The sequence below is a fragment of the Protomyctophum parallelum genome (genome assembly GCF_964188405.1).
Source record: "Protomyctophum parallelum genome assembly, chromosome: 13".
Lineage (NCBI taxonomy): Eukaryota > Metazoa > Chordata > Actinopteri > Myctophiformes > Myctophidae > Protomyctophum > Protomyctophum parallelum.
In genome coordinates, this window is record NC_139708.1 from 32172137 (window position 1) to 32199707 (window position 27571).

The 27571-nt window shown below is 44.2% G+C and overlaps 1 protein-coding gene across 1 annotated transcript; it reads left to right on the plus strand.

Annotated features, from left to right (window-relative positions):
• On the plus strand, window positions 1–27360 carry gpr139 (G protein-coupled receptor 139; the record flags this gene model as incomplete). The annotated part of the gene is made up of 2 exons (XM_083780620.1): window positions 1–154; window positions 26369–27360. 2 exons carry the CDS (start codon window positions 1–3, stop codon window positions 27358–27360), a joined length of 1146 nt encoding a protein of 381 aa, XP_083636746.1.
• Between the last annotated feature and the right edge of the window lie 211 nt (window positions 27361–27571).

The window sequence follows — 27571 nt, forward strand, 5'->3', positions numbered from 1 at the left end:
ATGGAACACAGCCATATCTTCCCCCTGTTGTCCCCCAACAGCAGCAGCACCTGGAGCCTGTCGGGGCAGCAACCCCCCGAGGTGCCCCAGGGATGCCCGCTCGGACCACTGCCGGTCATATACTACAGCATCCTGCTCTGTCTCGGCCTGCCAGGTAAGACAAATTAGGCATGTGTGCAGCAGGTGAGTGAGTCTGTACTCTATATAGGGTGTGTGTGGCTCGTGTGTGTGTGTGTGTGTGTGTGTGTGTGTGTGTGTGTGTGAAGGTTTGTGTGCTTTTGTGTCTGTCTATGCATGTTCACACATCTGTGTCTGTGTTAAATGTGCGTTGTTGATGGATCTGCTTCAGCATGCGTTGGTCAATGCGCACACGCCACGTGAGTGTGTGTTTGTGCAGAGGTCTTCTGTCCACAGCTGTTCTATAGCGGTTCAGTCTACTGTTCGATTTGTCACTGACCTTGTGGCGGTCACGTCAGTTTGTGTGTTCTCCTTTGTGTGTTTGTCTGACATCACACCTGTCATTTATTTATTTATATATATATTGTTTTTAGGCTGTGCGCTAAAAATAAATAAAGCAATGCATGCAGTTAAATGAAATACAAACCACAGTTGCACAAATTTGTGGTTAAATCCAGACACCGGCAGTGGAAGTATTTAGTCTGCATTTGTTTTGTGGTGTGTGCGTGCGTGTGCGTGCGTGTGCGTGCGTGCGTGCGTGCGTGCGTGTGTGCGTGCGTGTGTGTGTGTGTGTGTGTGTGTGTGTGTGTGTGACCATGTAAGCAATGACTCACACTTGACCTCTGGGATATGTGTGTGTCCGTGCGTGCGTGCGGGCGTAAACATACGTGTGCATTTGTGTACGTGCGTACATATGTATGCGTTTGTTTTATAGTTCCAGACCTCTTGCATTAATGATGCTTCCAGGTGTGTCTGTGAGACTGTGACCACTGACTGATTACTCCACTCACTGTCAGACCCATTTAGATTTCCTCTGTCATACTCTACTGTGTGATGTATGGACGACATAGTCTCAAAGGGGGGGGGGGGGGGGGGTTGATGCATGCGTGTGTGAGAGTGAGAGATAGATGAGGGGGGCAAGGGGGAGACCAAAAGGGAGAAAGAGATAGAGACATACCAACAGAAATAGCCAGAGGCCAGAGGTCAAATGAAAGGGAAAAGTCCTGATGTCTGACCAGAGGTAAGGTTGACATTCAGATGTGCACAGCCATGCTGGTCTCACTTTGCGATGTAGCCCAGTGATTTCTTTCTTTCTTTCTTTCTTCAACGTCATCATGGCATGTCAGAAATGGTAAAAAATCTGATTGGATAATGTTCCTTTAATAAAGATCACAGAAATACAGTTTAGAGTAAGCTGTTTGTGAATCAGATGAAATGTGCAGTGCAAAGTGATAGCCAAGTGTTTTGTATTGCAAGCACTGCAGTTTCTCCACTGTCTTGAGTCTTGTAAAAGTAAAAGGTTTTTTTCCCCCCCTTCCCTGATTTGCTCTCGTCCAATTATTTCTCTGGGATAGCAAAACTGAGCCTTTGCACGATCAATAAAACAACGTTTTATTTGATCGTTCTGCTGAGTCGTCTTTACAAATGTGATTGAGGTGGGTTTGTTTTAATCACGGAGTACAGTAAGCTGAGATGTGATGGAATCCCAACAGTGACTGTCTGAAGTCATGTTGGACTCAAGTGCAGCGGGTGAGCACTTAGTAGTAGCAAGCTCAGCTTAATAAATCATTCTGACACAGTCCATTTCATTTGACCTGGACTGTGAATATGAATGTTTCATGAGCTCTCAATGTGTTTGGACATATTTCACTCAATGCGTTTACTCAATGTACCGTAAGTTACTTTAAATACCAACCATTAGATATTATCGGCCTCACAATATTATTGGCCGATATTTGCATAAAAATGTAAAATCGGTTTAAATTATCGGTTTACTTCATTTACATTTCTCACGAATTTATGATCATGTTTATTTTTATTTGGAAAACCTTACATTTATGAATGCATCCAAGCGAGGCATCACAATAAAAAAAAAAAAAAATGGCATAATGTGTTAATTCCACAACGCATACATATAGGTATCAGAAATTAGGAGTGGGACAATATCGGAATATCGGCAAAACATCCAATATCGAATATCCCTACCAGCCATTTCATTAGTTAACAACAAGGGTTTCATAGTCAACTCATGTGGGTTATTAAAAAACATGACCTTTAAAATAAATGGAGGTCGAACGAGTTGATCAAAGAAAATAAAAATGATGAGGGGGGGAGGATTGTATAGATTTGACAGTAAAGGTGAGAGAAATTGGGATTTCACAGGTCAAGTGGCAGCCGGCAGGACATAATTACTGTGCGACCCAGGGAAAATGATGAGATAGAAAGCCACTATAAGCAACAGGAGATGGGAGGATGACGAATACAAGGACACACATGCAGGGATTGTGGAGTTAAGAGTGAGAGAGAGATTAGAACAGTATAATAGAGACTCAGAGAGATTTATAATAGCAAAGTCAGTGAAGTAGCACCCTTGAGCCCCAAGTGAGAGAGCTGCAGACGACAGGGCCGAGATGTATTGCTACATTTTTAATTAATCGCACACCCTTTCTCTACACTGTAACGTTTCTCAGTGTTAATTTAATACAGAGAATGCACAAATGGAAGCAAATGGTCCTGTAATTAAGGGTCAAATTGGTACACTCACTCACTCAGTTAGATTAACAGAGAATTTGGAAGCAAATAGCCATGCTTCATTAAAGTAAATACTAGCTTGCATAAACAATTGGGGAAAAGTGGCAATATTTTATACTAATAATGTAACATCAAAAGCATTGTTGAGTACTGCGGCACTCTCAACATGTTTTTGATGTTACATGTGGTGGTCTAGGCAAGACTACACTTTTCATGAACTCTACAAACACAATTTCAATTTACCAAGAGTGTGCGCAATGTGCCAAGATACTAGCCTTACTCTTCAAAAGTAACCTACACTAAAAGTTCTCTTTCAAAATAATTGGTTAGATGGTGCAGACTTAGACTTAGAGAGAAGGATAGAACAGAGAGTCTTGTACAGGGTATTCAATAAGAAAGGGGAAGACGAGATGAGAGATGAGATGGTGGCACGGGAGAGGAGAGGACAGGAGAGGGTATCGGGAAGAGAGGATGGAAAACGCGAGAAAAAGAGATGAATGGATATTAGGGACTCTGTGAGATGTGCAGAATGCTTTGGTCTGGCATCTGGGTATAGCCGCGAGTGAGGGAGAGGAGAGGAGGATATGTCGGAGAGGACAGCGGAGGGTTGCTCCAGAGGAGGGGAGTTTTTTTTAAGGCCATAAATCAGGCAGTCTGTTGATGCAGTGACAGACCTGACTCAGTTTGCCGTTGACCACATCTAGAAGTTGTCACCATGGCGGGGAAACAGTGTGTCTTCTTGGCTTCAGCGCAATGCATCACTGTTAAACAACAATTTAAATGTTGCTTGGCATTCTGTCAATATATCAATCTAATGACAATTAGAGTCACATTCTGGACAATGTGTTAATTTAAACAGCTGGCCAATATCCCTTCTTAATGATTGCTTCAATCTGTGATATTTCCTCCTCCTCCTCTTCCCTCCTTCTGCACCTCCTGCTCATGTTTTGGTCAGGAGCAAGGGTCTCATGAAAAGGGATACTGGAGACCACAAGGTCACATTACTATAAAACATGATGAGCAGAGTTCGTCAGTGTGGAATTCCACATTGTTGGCAGTAGTTATAGCGAGTAATTGATGCGAGGACAGTGCGCATCTCCAGTCATATAGTGCTGTCTTTGAAATTAATGTAGGCTACTGTACACCATATGTAAAAGGGATATCAAGGGTGCGACAAGGGTAGCGTGACAATATGGGAAGAGATGACAGCGGGATTTGGGACCAAAGTTATCTTTTATTTCCGGCGGATTAGCCTACAGACATAATTTAGCTAATGCACAAAAGGTGTGTATAGTCACACTCAGCTCAGTGTCTAATTAGTTTAACTCAGACCAGGTGTGAGTGCTTCGACTGACACACACATCGACATTACTGCCAAGCATTTCCCAATTCAGCTTCCTGTGGTTTGAATTTCAAGGAAGCCACATGATTTCATAATTATGGTAAACAACTTGCAGATAGGCTACTTAAAGCCCAGCTCCAACCACTGTGTAGTTGTATTGTTAATATGCATAATGATGTATTAACTCAAATAAATCTCAGATTTAATCTTCAGAACTTTGCTCACAGTAGTTAATCCAACACAAGGTAACATTATCATTGTTATAATGCATTTTAAAGCATCTATTAAACACTTAAACCCTATTTACTTCGTTGAACGGCATCCCCCAGGGGTACTTGGTCCTCTCCATTTTCCCTATACCAAATAACTTTGCTGGTAATAACAATCTACACCAAATATCTTTGCCGAGAATATGTAAACACTCACTGTGTCGCGACACAGTTTAGCGATTTTTCGCCGAATGTTCGCCTATTGCGACATACAATATACAATACCTGTACAATACATGTAATCCTTACCCAAAGGCTGCAGAAAAACATAATGACAGCTACTACAGTGTTTCCGGTTTAAATCTGCTGCTGAGCCGATCTGTCGGAGCTATGGGAAACCGAACTGGACACGGGTTATACCACCCACACTACTAACCTTTCAGTTTGAGCATTTAACTGGCCTTGGGCAAAAAGTTAAAAAAATAATAATAATAAAGCCTTGACGCCAGTATGGTCCGTCATAGTGCTGCACAATTAATTGAAAAAAGATGGAGATCTAGATTCAGACACATATGCAATCTGTCTCATTTTGTGAAGAATCGTGCAGCACTATTTGGCTGTCCAATTCATTTTAGTTACTCTTTATGATTTTGTTTATGCTTTTTTAATAAATATTTTCATGGAGAAAAAAAAGAGAATAGTATGAGAATCGTGATCTCAATTCTTGTGGAGGAAAAATCGAGATTTGAGCAAGAATCGTGCAGCACTAAACGACCTCAAACTACCTGCACTCCCTCTCTCCCTGTTAATTCCTCACACACTGGCGTGATCACAGGTCAGCTCTCTCTCTCTCTCTCACACACAGTCAGAGGTTATGATCACAGGTCAGCTCTCTCTCTCACACACAGTCAGAGGTTATCTCTAGCTAGATAACTATCTAGTCTAATCTAGCTAGATTTGGGCCAAAACTGTTCATAATGTACATAAACGATATATGTGAAATAATGGAAAACTTAAATTGCGTATTGTTCGCGGATGACACATATCTGTACTGCTCAGGGGGGAGCCTCGAGCAGCTCCTGGACACAGTAGAAAAAGAGCTTATAACTCTGAAAAACTGGTTTGATATTAATAAACTGTCACTAAATCTAAGCAAAACCAAATTCATCATATTTGGAAACAGGAAAATAGACAAACAGATCAAAATCAAGTTTGCCGATCGAACAAGTACAAGACAGTAAATTTCTAGGAATTATAATTGACAACAAACTTAACTGGCATACACACATAAACAATTTCAGAACCAAAGTCTCTAAAACTATCGCAATACTGTATAAGATGAAACCCATTTTGGACCAGAAATCATTATACTTACTGTATTGCTCCCTCGTACTTCCGCACATCAGTTATTGTGTGGAAGTATGGGGGAGCAACTATAAAACAAACATCAACTCCATATTTCTTCTCCAAAAGAAAGCAATCCGAATTATAAATCACGCTGATTATTACACACCAACAAATCCACTTTTTATTCAGTCACTCAACAGCAGTTATAATGTATAAAGCACATAACAGACTGCTTCCGCCCTGTGTCCAGGAGTTGTTCGAGGCTCGAGAGAGCAGGTACAATCTCAGGGGATTCGGCATATTCAGGGGGACTAAGGCAAGAACCAACAAAAAGGCGAGATGTATAAGCGTAAGAGGTGTGAAACTATGGAACGTCTTAGACAATGAATTGAAAAAGTGCGGCTCAATTAATACATTTAAAATAATGTATAAATCTAAAATTATAGATAAGAACATTATAAACCTAGTATTTTTACTAAATCATATTAGTATGACAAAGTAATATAATAACTATATAATAATCATATATATATAACATTCTTCTCATGTGTGACTCTGGATTCTGTGTGATCAAATCTGTCTTCTCCTGTGTACTTTTCCTTGTGTTCTCTTTTGTGTTTGGTTGTTTGTTTTTTTGTCTTGTTTTGTTTTTCATGTTTTTGTTTTTTTCTCTGTCTGTTTTATGCCCCCCCCCCCCCCCCCCCCCCCCCGGATAGGCACAATAAGCCATTGGCTTCAGCCTAAACCCTTTTGGTCTCAAATTAATAATAATAATAATAATAATAATAATAATAATAATACATGTAATGTAATGTCTTTGCTTTTTGACCAAAATAAAACTGAACTGAACTGAAAAAAATAACGAGGGAAAAGGGGAGGTAGAGGATGGTCTGATCATCAACTGATTTTAAACCTTTATTATATTCTAAAACATTCATTATATTCAAGTTGAGGGCAGCTGTTTTTAGACCAAATTCTAGTTTGGTGGAAAAAAGCCAGAGGGGTATGAATCAAAACGTCAGGTTGTTTTGGTGTTAGATTTTCATGTCCGTCACCTGTGTTTGACAGATCGCAGCGTCGTAGCAGTGATGTGCTGCTGCTCTTTGTTCGGGGGAATTAAGGAACCGACTGCTTTATGTCCAACGTGACACTTTGAGAAGACAAAAGGGGTTGTCGTCGGGTACAAAGTGACATGTGACCTTTGAAGCACGCTTTGATATCCATCCAACCCGCCCACCTCCCCTCGGTTCCTACTCTCTTCTCCCCCCTTTTTTTCTTCCCTCCCTCTCTGCACCTTCTCTACACTTTGTCTTTCCATCTAATCCTTTCCTCCGTTCCCCTTCCCTCTCAATCACGTGCTCTCCATTCAACTCAAGCGACCTTCGGACCTTTCCTGTCCATCTATCTGGCTTTCCCACCCTCGTCTTCTCCACTAGTCTAATTTCTCCACCAGTCTAACCACTTAAACACTATACTTAACTGACTGGAAATCCCAAGGGATATATATATACTAGACCCCCTGCTGTTTTTGCCATACACCAGTCATTGAAGGACCCCCCAAAACCCTGAGAGTGTAAATGGAACCTGTAACAGCCCCAAGGAACCCTCAGGGTCCCTGGACCCCTTTGAGAACCACCGCTATACGCTAATCTTTACAGAAATCTGTTCCCAACGCAATGAGCTGTGACCTTGTATATAATAATAATAATAATAAAACTTTATTTTTATAGCACCTTTCATGACATGAAATGCTGCTCAAAGTGCTTTACAGAGCAATGAAAAAAAAGAAAAGCAAGGCAAAGACATTAAAAAACAAGCAGTAATGCAATACAGTGAGGACATGAATAACAAAAAATAAAAGATCAATTAAAAGCAATGTTGTAGAAGTGGGCCGGTGATTTAAAAATGTCTACAGAGGCTGCCTGACGAAGGTACAGTGGGAGCTTGTTCCATGCCGTCGGCCCGTAGAAGCAAAAAGCTGCTTCCCCGTATTTTTTAGTTGCCATTTTTTTAGGCAAAGCGAGCAGGCCAGCAGTGGAAGACCTTAGGGGGGTGGTTCGGGACATATTTAGGCAGGCAGTCATGTAGGTCGGAAGGTGCGAGACCATTGAGAGCTTTATACACAAGTAAAATCATTTTAAAATCAATCCTATAGTCATATTTTAATTTCAGCTAACGTTCCCAGAATAGGGATTCTATAAGATTCAAGTGTTGTGAGCTTGTAGATCAGATATTTCTGCGAATGCCCCCGAATTGGGATACCATAACGGTTCAAGTGTCTATACTGTCCCGTTTCTATTCAAGCAGAAGAAAAAAATCTCCCCCCCAACACCCCTCCCCAACCCTTCCGGCCACCACTCGCATCCATTTCCCGTACATGCTGTAAGGTCACAGGGTCTGTGGGGACATGTCGTAGCTATCGATCTGTGCGGGTGGAGATGCCTCTGCATCTAATAGGTGCTCTTCTTTTGGTGTGTGTGTGGGGGGGGGGGGTGGCGGTTTTCGAGGGGTTAAGCTGCGGGCGTGTTGAAGTGTTGTTTGCTAGCAGCCCGTTTGAACACGTCCGCCTTTATACCGCCGGGATGAGTCAGCCCTCGTCGCACACCTCGGGGAGCACGGCGTGCCGGCACTTCAACCGCTAAACAACGTCAACGGTCCCTGTCACTCGTTATGTTAGATGAACAGCCATGCAGTCACAATGGCAGACGGGCAGGAGGGTCATGAACACGCACACACACAATCAATCAATCAATCAACACACACACACACACACACACACACGCAGGGGGTGAGATGAAGTCTGAAGAGGAATGCTACAGTATATGGGGTGAGGTATACTTTTACTCCCCTACTCCAGTGGTTCCCAAATTGGGGTCCGGGGACCCCCAGGGGTCCTTGAGGCATTTCCAGGGGGTCCCCAGCTAAATGATAGTTTGGAACTTAATGCACCCTTATGGGTCTGAATGGTCCCTAACGGGTCCATTTGGTTCCATTGTACACTCTCAGAGTTAAATTAACATTGATTTTACAATATAAATTGGGGTCCCAGAGATATAAATCTCCTCAAATGGGGTCAAACTGGGGGGGGGGGTTCTTCAAATGAAATAAGTTGAGAATCACTGCTAGAGCCGTAAACATATTCTCTTATGGGGGGGGGGGGGGGGGGGGGGGCTCTGGCATATCTTTTCAAATGGGGGTCCGCAGGCTAATTAGTGTAAATTTGGGGGTCCTTGACATGAAAAAGTTTGGGAACTTGTGCCCTACTCATCCTACAGGCAAATACTGTACTTCTTACTCAACTACATTTATTTGACAGTGTTAGTTACTATACCGGTAGATACTTTGCAGATCTACATTATTAATGCAAAACATACATTGACTGATAAATGATGATGTATTTAGAGGTTAAGCTACCCAGCAGCACATAAAGTAATTAAAATCAGCTCCACCTTTACCATGACTGCCACATTAAACGTGATGAACACATTAATGCACTACTAATTACAATCCAATGACATGATTGTGAAATAGGCCATTCTGAATAATGAGATACCTTTACATTTGGCACAGAAAGTGTATTGTCATGCCATTACGTTTGTACTTCCACGCGAGTAAAGTTTTGAATTTCAGGATTTTAACGTAACAGATTATTGCCGTGTGTGTGTGTGTGTGTGTGTGTGTGTGTGTGTGTGTGTGTGTGTGCAATAATGTGCACCCACCCATGTGCACTTGCCACTTACCATTTGTGTATCTGTGTGTATTATGCATGAATGTGCATCCCTCTCCATTTAAATTCGTCGGGTGGAAACCTCATATGCCCGAAACTGCTATACTTTTTCCGGATTCAAATTAAAAAATAGCAAAAGTACATCTCGAACCTGCAGATCTGCTACTTTTGCTACTTCTATGTGATGCCGTACCATGTTCAGGGCGTTAATTTACGAAAACAAAAATACAAAAGGTTAGAATATGGAGTTAGAAGCCTATAGGAGGTATAAGTTCCTTCCCTTAGTAGGCTGATGTTCAAGTATGAGAAAACAGGTGAACAAGGCACTCCGCTCAGTTTAGTATTTAAATATTTCTTCTTATAGCATAATAATAATACCTGATTATGTTTTAGGGTGGAAAAAAAGTCCATAGAGTTGGCTGGCACAAATTACATCGTGATTTACTCTAAACAAACATTAAAGTCCATAGACTTTGTCTGGAACGGGAAATGTATATATATAGGCTCTAAAGTTTAGAGCCTATATATACATACATACGTTTGTTTAGAGTCTAAACAAACCTTAAAAGTTCATAGATTTGGCTGACATATGACCGAATTTCAGAAAACCAAACCATTGGAGGGGCTAGCGGCCTGAACCCATTCTGGGCAGGAACCCCTTTTGGTGTTAGCATTATGTTATCCTTTAGCTATTGGAAAAATAGCAGATCTACAAGCTCATAGCGCCCCACCGAGTGGCGCGCTACGAGCTTGTAGGTCTGCTATTTTTGAAAAATCGAAGAACAACTGACATAAAAACGACCAACGTGTTTTCACAGAGATAGGAGGTTTCTGCCCGACAGCAATGAATTCCTACTGAGATGAGCTGTGTGTCTGTGTCACCTGATGCCCCAGCTGAGCAGAGCCGGCAGCTCCTTTCCACCCAGCTCCAGAGACGCTCGTATAAGACCTGGGAGTCAATTGAAATGAATGGGCAGCCCAATGCAAGCTGGCCTGGGCTAAATGGAAATGTCAAGCTCAGCACGGATCCCCTTTGTGCGTCTGCAGAAGGAAGGGCCCGTCTCACTGGGGAGCCCACAGAGACCAGACAGAATAATACAGAGCCAATGACAGACAAAATCCCTGAGCTCCCCCAAACCACCTATTCCACGTCGACCCTCTCTCCTTTTAGACACACCACCAACGAGAAAGAAACAGGGGGTGACACAGAGAGAGAGAGAAGACTGATGGGCAGAGAGAACAAGTCGACAGATTATAGTCGAGGCCTATTATGTAGGATTTGCTCCACTGTTCTAATGTATCTCGCTACAGGAGAACTTTCAGTGGCCGAGGGGCTTAGCAAGATGCTTTGATTCACATGAGCACACACACACACACACTGTAGAGCCGACAAAATATTAAAAAAAACTCCACCTGGGTACATGCGGTGGGCGGGGGTGTGCTGCAGGTGTATACACACTGGCACACTGACAGGTGTGAAAGAACTGCCACGTAACAGTTTCATGGGGTGGAAGAGGTGGTGGGAAAACGGATCACTGTTGATAATCGCACAGTGTACAATGTACGGTACATTCTCTTATGTCATACTTGGTGGATGCATGGGAAACCCCTGTGAATAATGAATATGGTCAACAGGGGAAATTAGTGGTTGGTGTTAGGAACCCCCCCCATGGGTCCTTGGGGGTGGTTCCAGGTGGTCCCCAGCTAAATCCTTTTAACCACAATTCTTTAACCATATACATCAGCTGTTTGAAAATAGCTGATCTACAAGCTCACAACACTTGTAGATCGGTATTTAAAAACATTAATATAATATATAGTGATGATATATAATATTTATATATTTTAAATAATATATAAATATATGGGGCGCCCGCTGGATTTAGTGGTCCATGCAGGCGCATGCCACATATACTGTAGGCTCTGGCTTGACAATGCGTTACGTGTTCCCGTTCATGACGACCTTTGCTGCATGTCCCTCCCTCTTTCTCTCCCCCTTTCCTGTCATTTTTTCATTTGTATCTATCAATAAAGGCAGAAAAGCCAAAAACATCTTACAAAAACAAAATAGTTTTCAGATGGGGAGCCACTGCCAAATGAGACCCTCATTTGGCATGAAATGGTTTGAAAACCACCCTGTTAGCATTGGTTCACAAGCCTTTTGGATTGGGAAGACCCCCATAATACTCAGAGAAGCCCCTCTGGGAATCTTGATGGTCCCTGGACCCCACTTTGATATACCACATACAGTAGCCCCATCTCAGTCCCTATGCTGTGTTAGAGCATAGCCCCATCTCAGTCCCTATGCTGTGTTAGAGCATAGCCCCATCTCAGTCCCTATGCTGTGTTGGAGCATAGCCCCATCTCAGTCCCTATGCTGTGTTAGAGCATAGCCCCATCTCAGTCCCTATGCTGTGTTGGAGCATAGCCCCATCTCAGTCCCTATGCTGTGTTGGAGCATAGCCCCATCTCAGTCCCTATGCTGTGTTAGAGCATAGCCCCATCTCAGTCCCTATGCTGTGTTAGAGCATAGCCCCATCTCAGTCCCTATGCTGTGTTGGAGCATAGCCCCATCTCAGTCCCTATGCTGTGTTAGAGCATAGCCCCATCTCAGTCCCTATGCTGTGTTGGAGCATAGCCCCATCTCAGTCCCTATGCTGTGTTAGAGCATAGCCCCATCTCAGTCCCTATGCGGTGTTAGAGCATAGCCCCATCTCAGTCCCTATGCTGTGTTAGAGCATAGCCCCATCTCAGTCCCTATGCTGTGTTGGAGCATAGCCCCATCTCAGTCCCTATGCGCTCATTCTGTAGCTCCGAGATGAGGTCCCACCGTCTTATTAGCCTTCCACCTCGTTTCAGACCGGCGCATGGTTTCAACTATAGGAACATATCTTTACCCTTTTCTGCACATCGTATCCAAAAAGTAAAAGTCCAATAATGAACTAAACCATTTTTTATTTATTCCCGGACATGAAAATCAAGTTAATGTGTTGAAACGAGCGTTCAAATCGCTTATTTAGCCGCATGTATATTTTTCAAGGAAGTTGCAGCCGGAGAGGCTCCTGGTCGAATGTCGCAATTCGATTTTCCAACTGACTTCAGTTCACTCGACATTCGACCAGGGGAGGCGCTAATGCTGCCTCTCCGCTAATAAGCTATTTAAACGCTGGTTTCAACCCGTAACTTGGATTTTCTTGTCCGGGAATAAAGTACATTTTGTTTAGCTCATTATCGGACCTTTACTTTTTGGATGCAATGTGCAGAAAAGGGTAAGAAATGTTCCCATCCGGTTCTCCTCTCGGAGCTACAGAATGAGCGTACTGTATATAGGGACTGAGGGACCATATGGAGCATATATTTCAAACTCAAGGCCCGGGGGCCAAATCAGGCCCGTGAATGAATTATCTTTGGCCCGCGGGATGATATTTAATTAGTATTAGAACTGGCCCTCTGGTATATTGCACGGACCACCATAATACTACAAGTCCCACAATGCACTGCGAGTGCATTGTCACACGTGTATCTAGGGCCCGCAAGCGCAAGCATGCGTCTTCTCTCCACTATTGATCAGCAGTGAAAGTATGTCACTTGTGGTCAACTTTCAGCTACCCCCTCTCCCCAAAAATGTCCCGTGTGTTGAAACACAGTCCGGCCCTCGACTTGTACCAATTTATTTATTTTGGCCCACTGTGTATTTGAGTTTGACATCCCTGATATGGAGCTATGTTAGAGCATTGAAGAGCAATGCCATGATCAAATGCAGATGCAGAAAGAGAAAATGCACAGGATGGAAAGACGGACAGCATTACTATGTTTGGGAGCAGCGTAATACACTGACATAGTTGATGCTCCCAATCAGAGTTTGTCCTGCTGGAAGGCTGTGAATCGATAACACAATCAACCAGACGTCGACAGGAAAGTAATCTGGCTGTGTATCTGCGTGAGGGTCCTGCTCAGTGACTGGCCCATATATACAAGACCTGCACGTAGAAGCATGCCTGGGTGATCCTCTTGGGGTGTGCGTGCGTGCGTGCGCGCGTGCGCACACGGTGGTCTAGAATATCTTGGGAATTCTTTCAATACATGATATATAACAACTTATTAACAGCCCTAAAGCCATTTCTAAAATGAGTAAAAAGAAAACTGTATATTGTTGTTTCTCCGCTATATCAGATAGCCGGCGCTGGAGAAAGTCAAAGAACATGATTCTAACAGTGTTGCCCTGGGTGTCGACTGTCGAGGTGGTGCAAGCCCTGTTTAGCAGGTAGATGATGGCATATAAATTACTTTAGATACAGGGAGGAGGAGAGAGATTGCGTGTGTGGGTGACTTGTGCATGTGGGTGTGTCCACATTTATATGTCGATGCGAGCGCGCACGTGTGCATGTGCATGTGGGTGTGTCCACATTCGTATGTCGATGCACGCGAGCGTCCCTCCCTGTATTGATGTGTGCGGGCCTTCTCCCAGGCTGCCAAGGACATCTTTAGTCATTATCTGGAGCCAGCTTTGTAATTTGTAATCAGCTGAGAGTGTCTGGGACTGTGAAGTGTGATGCTCCAGACTCCAAGCTGCCATATTTAATCCAATCCCAGATCTATTACGGTAGGTAGGGGGACGGGACCACAAAACATTCATCCCCATGCTAGATGGTCAGTGACAGCTGCTAAGTGCTGATGCCCCCCCCCCCCCCACCCCCCGTGTTGCAGCAATGCAAATCAATGACAGAGTCAGCTCCATCTGAAAAGGACAGATCGGAGATGGCTTCATGCTGAGCGAGGTAGTTTGACTAAACGCTGCACTGGCCACTGGCGGCGTGGGAGAACGGTCAGCAGCAGTGAAACGATTAATATATGCAGTGTGACTCGAATCATTTTTTTCTTTGACTGGCCCAGTGTAGCATGAAATAGAGCTATTTGGATAAATGGCACTCCTACTGTTTTACCTGTGTGTGTGTGTGTGTGTGTGTGTGTGTGTGTGTGTGTGTGTGTGTGTGTGTGTGTGTGTGTGTGTGTGTGTGTGTGTGTGTGTGTGTGTGTGTGTGTGTGTGTGTGTGTGTGTGTGTGTGTGTGTGTGTGTGTGTGTGCGTGCGTGCGTGTGACTGCGTGCGTGCGTGCGTGCGAGAGAGAGAGAGAGAGAGAGTATTTCTTATTGCGGGGGGCATTTTCAATTCTTGTTCTGACAGCAAGAGTGGAGAGAGACAGTAAATGGGAGAGGGAGATGCAGAAGAACATACAGCAAAGGCCCATGGGTGGGATTTAAACCCAGGCCAGCTGCGGCCAGGACTGAGCCCTGATAAGCTACAGTAAAGCCACCAGGGTTACCCAATGGTAAATGCTATTGTTGTCTATAGAGCGTCCCTCCCCCTTTCAGAAAAACGAGTGGCCCAGGAAATGAAAACCCAATGCATTCTCCCATAGGCATTTCTTATTTAATTTATTTAAAGACCTTTTAAGCGCCGTACGAAGCCAACTCTTGTCGTGACAAATCATGACAACACACACAATTCTTCGGCCAAACAAAGAATTAGAAAGTAGAAAAGAACTGCAGGTTACAACACATTTTTTGTTGTTTTTCTTCTTTGTAATTATTTGTTTGGCCCGAAAAATTGTGTGTGTTGTCATGATTTGTCACGACAAGAGTTGGCTTCGTACGGCGCTTAAAAGGTCTTTAAATAAATTAAATAAGAAATGCCTATGGGAGAATGCATTGGGTTTTCATTTCCTGGGCCACTGGGTTTTTCTGAAAGGGGGAGGGACTGCGACGCTCTATAGTGTTAAATGGTTAAATGGAAATTCAGTATTTTAGCTGTGATGTGAGCGCCCCCTCCTGAGATACTTCCGGGTCCTACTTTTGTGTCGCTTTTGTGTCCCCATGGAGTTATACTGTGACGCTCCGTCGGACTAAATCTGAGACGAAAACAACCACGAAAGTCTAATTTTACCGCTTTCCTCGCAACAACAAAGCTGCGCTGCTCTCCCAAATCTGACAGTGACAGGCCGTCTGCCCCACATGGAATACTATCGCCATTTTATTTTATTGTGTCAAATAAATCCTCATAATGCAAACTAGATTCAACATACTCAAGCCTGCACACATTCTAAATATACCCCAGAAATATTTTACCGATCAAATGGACTGTTGCCACCTTCAATAATAATGATAATAATAGTCTTTATTGTCTCCACATCATATATTTTTGTTGTCATGGACACTTGTACAAAACATTAATAATTCCACTCGAGTTGGAAGCATTAAGACCCATTTTAACCCTCAATGGCTTCCTTTCTGAAAAATAACGTCACTGTAAAAAGATTCACGAGTTTAGATATTCTATTTACAATGAGATGCGGACGGGAGCTGGTGCCACTTGGACCCGGACGTAACGTAGCACTACAAAATGACGTCGGACTTAAAGGCCCGCTGACACGCCCCTCGGGAGATAAGAACGGCTATCAAACAATGCTATCATGATTCTGACGTCAGAGTGTGACAAGCTTTCCCCATCGACTTCTATGCGGGCTCGCCGGGCTTGGTGGCCGTAGTAGCATAGCAACTTATGCTACTATTTTGGTGTCACATTTAGAGTCATAATTGCTATAAATGTAATTGAAAAAAAAGAAAAATTCGCTCGAAAATCCTCGTTACAATGACATTGAGTTGACGTGTAAGTTTTAGGGTAAACTGTTGCATAATCGCAATTTCGCGTGACGAGTTCCATGCTCTCCGTCTCCCCCCGCTGACATGGCCTCAAAGACGGCTAAGTGCTGAACAGGGCTCCGCAGCACGGAGCTTCACAGGTTACCACTGCCTGTCTAGTGGGGGGAGACGGAGAGCATGGAACTCGTCACGCGAAATTGCGATTATGCAACAGTTTACCCTAAAACTTACACGTCAACTCAATGTCATTGAAACGAGGATTTTCGAGCATTACATTTATAGCAAATATGACCTAAATGTACCGTCAAAAACGCTAGCCTGAGCTAGCAGCCACTTGTTGCTAGCGCGGCGCGCCGTAGCCCTGTTTCAAACAGTTTTCAGTCAGACCACGTGATGTGCTGTACCACCCATATTAATTTTGGGGCGTGTCAGCGGGCCTTTAAATACTGAATAGCAATCTTCACAGTTCCTGTAAGTTCTAAACCAATATTAGTGGGTTTTCTTTTATTTATTCATTTATTTGATTTGATTTGAATTTATTACTATTCACGACTTTCATTTTCGTATTTCTTCATTGTAGAGAGAGACCGTTCCATAATCCCTATTTTCGTATCACGGTGTTGCGTGGTGAAAATAGCCTAAAATGGTTATTGGTTTATAACTTGCTGAAATTGTTTGGAAACCTTCGCCTATAATGAGTATAATGAGTACACATAATGTGTTGCCCGCCTCCGCTAGGGGTCAGAGGGCGGGTAACCAGAGTCTGTAGAATGTATAAGAAACTAACACAGGCTCTGTTTATATGTCGCTCTTTTTGCTGCTGGATTTATTCTCCATTTCAAATAACAAAATGATAGGACATAACAATCACTTCATATATTCAATTTCTTAGGCTATCTAGAATATATTGGCTTGGCCATTTGAACACATTTAACACAGAAATTCCTTCCCAGTATTTCCACTAAATACAGTGCAGTATTATCCAACAACAATACACATCACCAAGAATATACAATGCTTTCTCTCACAATAAACACATTACTAAACACTTACATTACTGACTGCATTCATATTCATAATGTTTCACCATCTATGCTTTAGTGTCCCCATCCCCATGTGACAACATGCTAACAGTAACAACAGTATTAGTATGGGACACGTTAGCATTAGTATGCTACACAGCAGCTAGGCAGCACAAACCAGTGTTGTACAATACTCCTCAAAACGTATTTTCTTGAGACCATACATGAACTTAGTTCAATCCTTTATAACACATACATGTTTAACATTCATATCATTCATATCCTGATCATTATATTCGTTTAACTAACCTGTAGAATGTATAAGAAACGAACACAGGCTCTGTTTATATGTCGCTCTTTTTGCTGCTGGATTTATTCTGAGAAATCTCCACAGGCACGTAGCATATAATGATCCCAAAACCGCGCCCTCTAGCGGCCTGGGTGTGAAACAGCAACCACACTGAAACCATATCACCAATGCAAAGGCAATGCAAATATCTGGTACCTTCTGAAATTAAAGGAATGACTAAACTCCATGAAGCTTAAAGAATAAATAGGGGTGACTGTTTTTCTTTAATCTATTTCCAACCCTCTACACTCTCCCCCACTTAAAAGAATGTCTCCTGACGTTTGCTACTTTACCGTGTTCGCATCTAATGTACGAGAGTGTAACAATTGTAACAGTAAGACTGGGGCTGAATCGGGTAGGGGAATGGTGCAAAGTGTGGCGCTACTGCTGGGGGTTGGATTGGAAAAAGGGTGTTCACATCTGCGTTTGTTTTGCTTCTTGTCCATCTCTATCCCTTCCCCTGACACTATCCGCCCAATGTACCTGATTTTACTCTTAAACAGTTCACATTTTGCTGGACGGAGCTTGATGCCATGTTGTCTCATCTGGCGGAGTACTTGTCTGAGGTGGTTGACATGTTCATCAAAGCTTTTAGAGTAGCACAAGACGTCATCTAGGTACGGCACACAGCACTCATCTCTAAGGCCCTCCAACACTCCCTCCATACAACGCTGGAATGCAGCAGGTGCATTCGTCAGCCCGAAGGGTATTCGCACCCATTCGTACAGCCCCCAGGGGGCACTAAAGGCAGTGAGATGTCTAGATTCTTCGCTCACAAATCCCTGGTGATAGGCACTGCCTTGATCCAGTATGGAGAACCACGAGTGGCCTCCCAAGCTGTCCAATAGGTCCTGAATTCGTGGCAAGGGGTGACGATCCGGTATGGTCTTACGGTTCAGTTCGCGAAAGTCAACACACAGGCGCAGGCTCTGGTCCTTCTTGCGCACGCAAACCACAGGAGAGGAATTGGCAGATGTTGACTTCCGGACCCAGCCTCTGACCAGAAGATTTTGCACGTACTCTTTGACCTCCTTATATAAGGGTTTTGGAATGGAGTTGTAACTCCTCTGAACTGGATTGTCATCTACCGTGTTGACTTTCAGCCTTAAATCAGGGATACAGTCAATGTCGCCCTCTTCTTGTGCAAACACATCAGATTCTTCGTAGAGCATTTGGCGAGCAACTTTCTGTTCACCCTCACTAAGATGGTCTAATCCTACGGGTGGGTGCCATTTGTCATGGGTGTCCTCATGCTCAGAGGAGTTGAGCACAGGAGAGTGTCATTGTCTTGATTGATTGGTGTCTGGGGAGCAGAGACAATAGTCACAGGTTTGAGGTCTCTCATTTCTTCAATAAAACCCAGAACTGTTTTGGGGGGCAAGAACATGTCATGCAGTGTGTAGTTCTGTATTGATATTCTCACTGTCTTTGAGGCACCGGCTGACACGTCAACAAGGGCAGGAAACAGCTCCAACCCTTCTGGTAAGCTGCTCTCCAGGGTTGGCTCGAATAACATAGTCCCTCCCTCTGACAATATTCGGAGGCGACATTTTACCTCACCGATTTGGCCCCTTTGGACCGTAAGCCCTCTCTTTCCTACTTTCAACACAGGTTTTACTTGTTCTTCCTCAAATTACATGTCGTTAATGGTAGAGACGAGAGTTTGGACGGTGTGCCTCTGGATACTCATGGCCTCCGATAGTAAGTCCAATAGACCCAGGTTATTTGGCTGTTCCTCATTCTCCATGATGATCTCCTCGATCACATTAAAACCTAGCAGTGGGTTAGTAGCACAACTTTGACTCACAAGCATCGGTACATGAATTGCGACATTTCCGTGTGTTTGACTTTTGATCTCCAAAAGGACCTCAATCCACCCATCATATGGTACAGCTGTCCCATTAGCGGCTGTGATTTTGAGTGGTTTGTCTGACAGAAGGCTTTCAAGGGGTTGGAGTTTGACATTCGGCAAGGCTTCTTCCACCCAGGACTTTCCCACCATACTGACTTGTGCTCCACTGTCCAGTAACATCTGAGCTTTGACCCCATTTAAATAACAGCTGAGCATACATCTCCCACCAATCAGCTTGGCTACACGTTTTCCTTTGGCTGTACCGTGAAGGTTGGGTGACTGGGTAGATGACAATGTTTTATTTTTGGGCCAGGAGTTTGCTGTGACGGGGGACTCTATACTAGCTAGGGTCACTGGTGGTCCCTCCCCAGTGACCTTGTTCGGTTTCCCGACTGGTTGTTTTTCAGGAGGCAACCAATCGCTCTGTGTCCCTCTTGTCCACATCGAAAACAGTGGTTGCAGCTATCATTCCTTTGTGCTACACACTGCTGACATTTGCCTTTACTGTCCTGCCTGGGGAACTGTTTTGGGTGTGATATGGTGGCAGGGGTGTTTTCTGGGGTTACACTCATTACAGCAGGGGTGAGAGCCTTCTCTAGACTCTTGGCTAAAGATGAGACCTGTGCTGTTAGCTCATGTATGGCAGTGCGATTAGCTTGGACTTCTGCCTGCATCTGAACATCATCCTGTCTCTCCCTGTCCTGCTGTACTGCACTGACACTTACTGCTTTTTGTTTGTGTGTGTGACCCAAACGACTTTGCCTCTCAGTTTCCTCACTCACTGACATAGTTATAATTTCTAAGAAGAAGTCGTCAGTAATACTCATATTTGAGATGTGTGGTTTGATATCCCGTCTGATGTAAGAGTATTTCTCGTTCATACCCTGCTAAAGGGAATGAAGGAACACACTGTGCACTAGTTTGCTGTCATACTGAAATCCTGCACTTTGTTTGGAAGCAAACAGTATGCGTTGTTTCAATCCCATTAACCTGTACATAAACTGTTGTGGGCTTTCTCTGTCATTTTGTTTTGCGTTGCTGAGCTCCTGAAATAATTCGGCACTGCTTTTATCTCTAAGGTGTGCTCTGAGAAAACGCTTTATCTTTTGTAATGAGCATGTCTTTGAAGGTACCAGGCTTAATTATCTTTAGCACTGTTCTAATGATCTCCGCCTCTGTGAACCTTTCAGCAAGACCTTCATCAATTTGTTTACACAGATTGTTAAAACTCAAGTCAGAATCAGAATCAGAAATTTGACCACCATGAATCTTATACTCTCTGCGCGGCAGGAATGCTGTGAAATCAGATAATTTGACCAAACCGGTTACCTGATCAGCAACTGCTGCTGTGGTCTTACTCAGCACTGGTGCCACCGTTACTGACTCAGTCTCTGGCACCGGATCAGGGTCCTCTTCTTCAGTCTCTTGTCCATTATCAGCTGCATGACCTTGAGAATGTACATCCACTGTCCCTGCCTGTGGAGCTTGCAGTTCAACTATGAGGTCACGGAAGGCAAGCAGGCAGGCCATCCCTTGGTCCTCTTGGCTTCTCAATCGTTTACTTCTCAAAAAGTCAACAATGAAGTCAAAGAGTTCCACTTCGGTCGATTCCTCGCATGCTGTTGCAAGCTTGTAGAGTATGTCTGTGTTGCCAGAGCTGGTCAGCTTGTGTAGCTGTTGCTGTATTTCCCATCGTAGGTCTCGTAGAGCAGTCATCGCAGTCTGTTGCTCACTTCACTGGCTATGATCCCGTAGTTCTGAGATGATTAACACGTCCACCAGGAGGCGCTAATCCCGGATGAGCCCCCAAATTGTTGCCCGCCTCCGCTAGGGGTCAGAGGGCGGGTAACCAGAGTCTGTAGAATGTATAAGAAACGAACACAGGCTCTGTTTATATGTCGCTCTTTTTGCTGCTGGATTTATTCTCCATTTCAAATAACAAAATGATAGGACATAACAATCACTTCATATATTCAATTTCTTAGGCTATCAAGAATATATTGGCTTGGCCATTTGAACACATTTAACACAGAAATTCCTTCCCAGTATTTCCACTAAATACAGTGCAGTATTATCCAACAATACACATCACCAAGAATATACAATGCTTTCTCTCACAATAAACACATTGCTAAACACTTACATTACTGACTGCATTCATATTCATAATGTTTCACCATCTATGCTTTAGTGTCCCCATCCCCATGTGACAACATGCTAACAGTAACAACAGTATTAGTATGGGACACGTTAGCATTAGTATGCTACACAGCAGCTAGGCAGCACAAACCAGTGTTGTACAATACTCCTCAAAACGTATTTTCTTGAGACCATACATGAACTTAGTTCAATCCTTTATAACACATACATGTTTAACATTCATATCATTCATATCGTGATCATTATATTCGTTTAACTAACCTGTAGAATGTATAAGAAACGAACACAGGCTCTGTTTATATGTCGCTCTTTTTGCTGCTGGATTTATTCTTAGAAATCTCCGCAGGCACGTAGCATATAATGATCCCAAAACCGCAGGCGCCCTCTAGCGGCCTGGGTGTGAAACAGCAACCACACTGAAACCATATCACCAATGCAAAGGCAATGCAAATATCTGGTACCTTCTGAAATTAAAGGAATGACTAAACTCCATGAATCTTAAAGAATAAATAGGGGTGACTGTTTTTCTTTAATCTATTTCCAACCCTCTACACATGCCCAAAATAAGGACGCCAGGTTGCAAGTGGTTAGCTTTCTTTTCCATGATTTTATACTGGGACTAGTTCGTGCAGTGAGCTGATATTGGTCATACTTTTGGGGGAACATACAGTACAGACGAACCTGGTTCGACACCAAGTTTTCTGTTGACCGTTCCATCAATGTTTGCAAGCCGTATATCTATTCTACGTCCGAGCATAGACATGGTAACACCCCGCCTGCCTCTGATTGGCCTACCGACACTGCCGGCCTTACCAAACTTTCCTCCTCCGAGGATAGCTACGTACATGCTGGATAGTCTGCCGCGAGGTTACTCCGTGGTGGGAAATAAATAAATAATACAAGTACGATATAATACAAGAGAATGACAGCTTGGCACGCGCAACAGTAACTTTTAGATTTTAGATAGGCAAACTCTAATATATTGTTAATGCTGTTTATTTTACATGTGTACAGAGTAAACTTGAAACATTGTTGTACTGTAAAAGGTCTCTTTTCCCATGATCTTTATCTTTTTAAGTATACAAGTATTAGTTTACTATAATTAGATTAATACACGATAATCAACACTAACATTTGCCCAAAGGTCAGTCAGCGGCAACTGAGGAACAATTATTTTCAGGCATATTGAAATTCTGCTCAATGGCTGCCTTGCTATCAGCTCTCTTTGGGCTGAAGATTGTGATTGATAGCTCAGTGTGCATAACAAGAAGGATTGGATAAGAGTAACACATCAGAACTTGAAAACAACTTGAAAACTGAGTCGCTAGCTATGGCTTGGCAGGCCAATCAGAGCGAGCAAGAGACGTTTAATCTGGCCGGTGAGATGTCATGTCAACCCAGGAGCTAATAACAAGTGTACTGACTCTATAGAATGGAACGAGAAAAGATTTGATGATAGCACCAATTTGAAAGGCTCCTACTACTCATAGTAAAGCAATGCAATATTTAAGGGAGAATAGCACTCAACTTTCAAGTCTCACAGACTTTTTATACGCGTCATTTCACCATAGCAGTGAAAGGCTTTTAGCAAGAAATACCTACGGTAGATCCTTAGAGTATATATGAACAGAAACGGCACCCGGAGGAAACCCTGAGGCCAAATGGACATAGTGGCCGAATTTGGTATTGCAGCGTGGGCCCAACCGGAACCAGGGCGGAACAAGGCATAAAAGAGCCTGCTGCTCCTGCCTGACAAAGGGTGAATTGTGCAGCCTTTTATGGCAATAACCGACGTGGATGGGATGTATGGGGCGGGTCATCATTTTTGCTTTTGGTTGAAAGTAATCTGACAGGAAAAGGCCGTCGGGATCGGGAGTCGAACCCACAGCACGCCATCATGTTGGCTCAGCGGCCTATAGGGCTGCCCAGCCCCAGACGGTTGAGCTAACCGTCCGGGCCTGCTTTAATATTTTTAATCTAATTAATTTCACAATTTAATTAACTCAGTTAATTTTGACAGCCCTAATAATAACGTTATTTCTGATATCACCAGTAAGGTTTTGCCTCTGCACATTTGGAGGAAGCTGGGAGAGAGACTGCATGCTCACAAATCTGGAAGCGGAAACGTCTGAGATATGGCATAATGTCTGTGTCTCCAGTTTTTTTGTTGAATTGTTGACAAGAGGGAAAATAAATAGGGACTGTAAACCTATTCGGACACAGAGAGCGATTGCACTTTTAGAAGAAGTAGTCTTTCTGTCCACATGCATTCCCTTTCTGGAATGGACAGGGCACTGTGATCGTCCATCCGTGTCCTCCTGGGCCATTCACCAACGCCATGACCAAGCATCTCTCAGAGAGAGAGAGAGAGAGAGAGAGAGAGCGAACAGGAGAGGGAGAAAAAATGTGATTATATAAACAGGGAAGCTGGGCAGGGAGCATCTCTTTTGCCCCGCTTTAGTGACACCTATACGGTAGGTTGGGACTCCTGTTCATCAGGGACCATCTCTTTTGCCCTGCTATAGTGACAGGGACCATCTCTTTTGCCCTGCTATAGTGACAGGGACCAACTCTTTTGCCCTGCTATAGTGACAGGGACCATCTCCTTTGCCCTGCTATAGTGACACCTATACGGTATAGGTTGGGACTAGGAAGCAGTGGTGGTAATATGTGTGTGTGTGTGTGTGTGTGTGTGTGTGTGTGTGTGTGTGTGTGTGTGTGTGTGTGTTAGGTTGCGCACAGGTGGTGAAAAACAACCATGCTGTTTTCGTGCTCAGACGCACCTAGCCACCCACCCAGCCAGCCAGCCAGCCAGCTACCCACACACATAGCTCCGTAAGGGAGTGGTTGCACCACTCAAAAAGAAGATCTAAATTGTACCTAAGTAAATGTACTCAGTCACTTTATGCACCACAGTATGTCAGCGAGTAGAGAAGTGGGAAGCATAGCGTGTTCCTCCGCATGCCTCACGTCCTCCTGCATGGTGACGGTCCTCGCTGTCACGACCGGAGGAGCGGCCGATGACTTCACGTGTATCGGAGGAGACACATGCTCACCCTCTCACATGACCACCTGCAGCGGGTAGCAGTGACAGGGTCTAAACGTGTGGGGACAATGGGAATTGGCATACAGACTATTTTATTGGAAGAAAAAGAGGGGGGGGGGGGGGGGGAGAAAACACGATGCCATTACATGTACATATTATGGATGCATGTGTGGGATGAGATGGTTAGGAGTGGGGACATATTATATGCAGAGCGACAGACATATTGGTGTGGATCATGTACAGTTACAGTAGACCATTATTTATTGATGCATGCACAGAGAGAGTGAGCTTGAGAGTGAGAGAATTAAAGAGAGAGGAGAAATATGGCTAGCTGTCTTTATTTTGTTGCTGTTTATTTTGTATGGTAAATGGTAAATGGTGCATTTATATAGCGCCTTTATCCAAGGCGCTTTACATAGATTGTGCATTACATTCACCCATTCATACACCGATTGCGGCGGAAGCCATGCAAGGTACCAACCAGCACATCGGGAGCAATGTATGGAGGTGGTGAGCTCAGCACATTATTAAGAGTCTGACATTGCATATTGTGCCCCCCTTGTTTTTGTTGTGGCTCCACTATTTGGATCCACATTAGCTGCACATCAAGATAGCAGTCGTTATGGGATCCACATAGACTACAACAAAACATAGACTTATCACATGCAACAAACTAAATAAGAAACATTCCGGTCCTACAATAAAAAATGAAAAATAAATTCAAGGCTAATAAAGCTTTCCATTGTGGTTGTTCAGCTAAACATCAAATTGCATTCCATTGTGGTTGTTCAGGTCAGTTAAATGTGTGCCTATGATATGATATGATATGATATGATATAGTACTTTATTGTCAGTTCACACTGAAATTTGTCTTGCGACACAGCAGCCAAGTATGCAGAACACATATACACACATTTGACATAACACAAAGAACAAGACAATTTACATACATAAAGACATGAAAACACGCTTAGATTATCCTGTGGCTATTTATCCTGATTAAGCCTCAAGGTCGACTGGTGGAAAAAGGACCTCTTTAGTCTATATACTGTACTCCAAATAGGGATACCAGGCAAGTTGAAAGTTCCCAAAGTCAGGTTCAGCAGGGGGAAGTGGGGAGTGGGGCAACATCAAACGGTTCAAAGAGCAGAACAGTGGTTTTCCAATAAGTGGCGTCTAGGGACCTGAGGGGGGTTGAGGTCAAAATAGTAGATAAACAAGTTCACAAAGCCTTGCAAGGTTGGTTAACTGCTATATCTCCGACTTTTGTCTTCCTTTTTTTCTTTTCATTTTCTATACATGAAAAATTAAGATTTTATTATTAAAAAAAATGATGACACGCCAAAAATAGAGATTGAAAGTGGTTACTCTCCACTGTAATCCTCACAGTCCTGTTTGTCGTGTGTGCTGAGATTGAAAATGTTCCTTGTGGTTCTTCCACACCTGCTCTCAGTGGTCTGAAATTGTTCAGAAGATTGGTTGTCCTCTTTTTGTGCTTTCTTTGTGTGTTTTTTTTCCATCATTTCATTTCATAATACGTTTGAATGCCATCTATTTGCGCCATAGCAAGTAATCAACCCATGCATGGGAGCAACACATGTCCACTGCCTCTCTGTGTGCTAGATGTCGTGCTATGTCGTGATTGCTTTCTGTGTGCCCGATTTGTTTGTTGTTGGCTGGATTGGAGTGTTTTCCCCCTTTTCAATAACCTGCCCAATAACGCTCACTCTCCTCATTTTCTTCCTCTGCCCAAATCCTATGCCCAATCCATTTCCTACCCCCACCTCATCAAACCCTATCCTATGCCCAATCCATTTCCTACCCCCCACCTCATCAAACTTCTTCCTTTCCAATTATTTCTCCCTTCCCCTCCTATTCTCTTCCCCTCTCAATCACTCTCCTCCATCCTTGTGTCAACTCCTCCGCCCCTCCTCCACCTCCTCCTAGCCAACATCCTGACAGTCATCATACTGTCCCAGCTGGTTGTGCGTCGCCAGAAGTCCTCCTACAACTATCTCCTGGCGCTGGCGGCCGCCGACATCCTTGTACTCCTGCTCATCGTTTTTGTCGACTTCCTGCTGGAAGACTTCATCCTGGGCAGGCCGCTGCCTCCGTCACTCAACAAGGCGGTGCAGGTGCTGGAGTTCTCTTCCATCCACACCTCCATCTGGATCACCGTTCCCCTCACCGTCGACCGTTACATCGCCGTCTGCCACCCGCTGCGCTACCACACCGTTTCCTACCCGGCCCGCACGCGCAGGGTCATACTGGCCGTGTACGTCGGGTGTCTGCTCTCCGCCGCGCCCTATTACTGGTGGCCCGAGCTCTGGCACAGCCTGCCCGGGGTGGGGGATGGAGATGGAGGCGGAGGCGGAGGGGAGGGCAGCAGGAGCACCGTGGCCCAGCACGTTCTGGTGTGGGCTCACTGCGCCACCGTCTACCTCCTCCCCTGCACCGTCTTCTTCTCCCTCAATGCTGTCATCGTGAGAAAGCTACGCAGGCGACGCAACTGTTTCCGCCTGCGGGGCTACTCCACCGGGAAGACCACAGCCATTCTGCTGGCCATCACCTCCATCTTTGCCGTGCTGTGGGCGCCGCGCACCCTCATGATCCTCTACCACTTCTACTCCGCGCCACCGACCTCACAAACCGCCGGGCGACTGCTCCACCTGCTCACAGACTTGGCCAACATGCTGGCGCTGCTCAACACAGGCGTCAACTTCTTCCTCTACTGTTTCATCAGCAAGCGCTTCCGAGGCATGGCGGCCAACGTGTTGCGTGCCTTCTTCCGCTGCCGGAAGCAGCCGGCACCATTCTACGCCAGTCACAATTTCTCCATCACAAGCAGCCCCTGGATCTCCCCGGCCAACTCCCACTGCATTAAGATGCTGGTGTACCAATATGACAAAAACGGGAAGCCCATCTGTATCTCCTCTTGAATTATGAACCACTTACTGCCATCCCCGCCTAGAACGTGTGGGTGTTTGTTACCCCGGCGACCAACTCTGCCCCCCCGATGGGACTCTTTGAGTTTTAGAAATGTCAGCCACCCTGTTGTGTTGCAGAGGTTGGAGCAGGGATGGGAGTTTTAAGTGAGCATTGAGAGATAATGAACAGGTGAATTAGAAGCCAAAGCAGAGCATAGAGGAG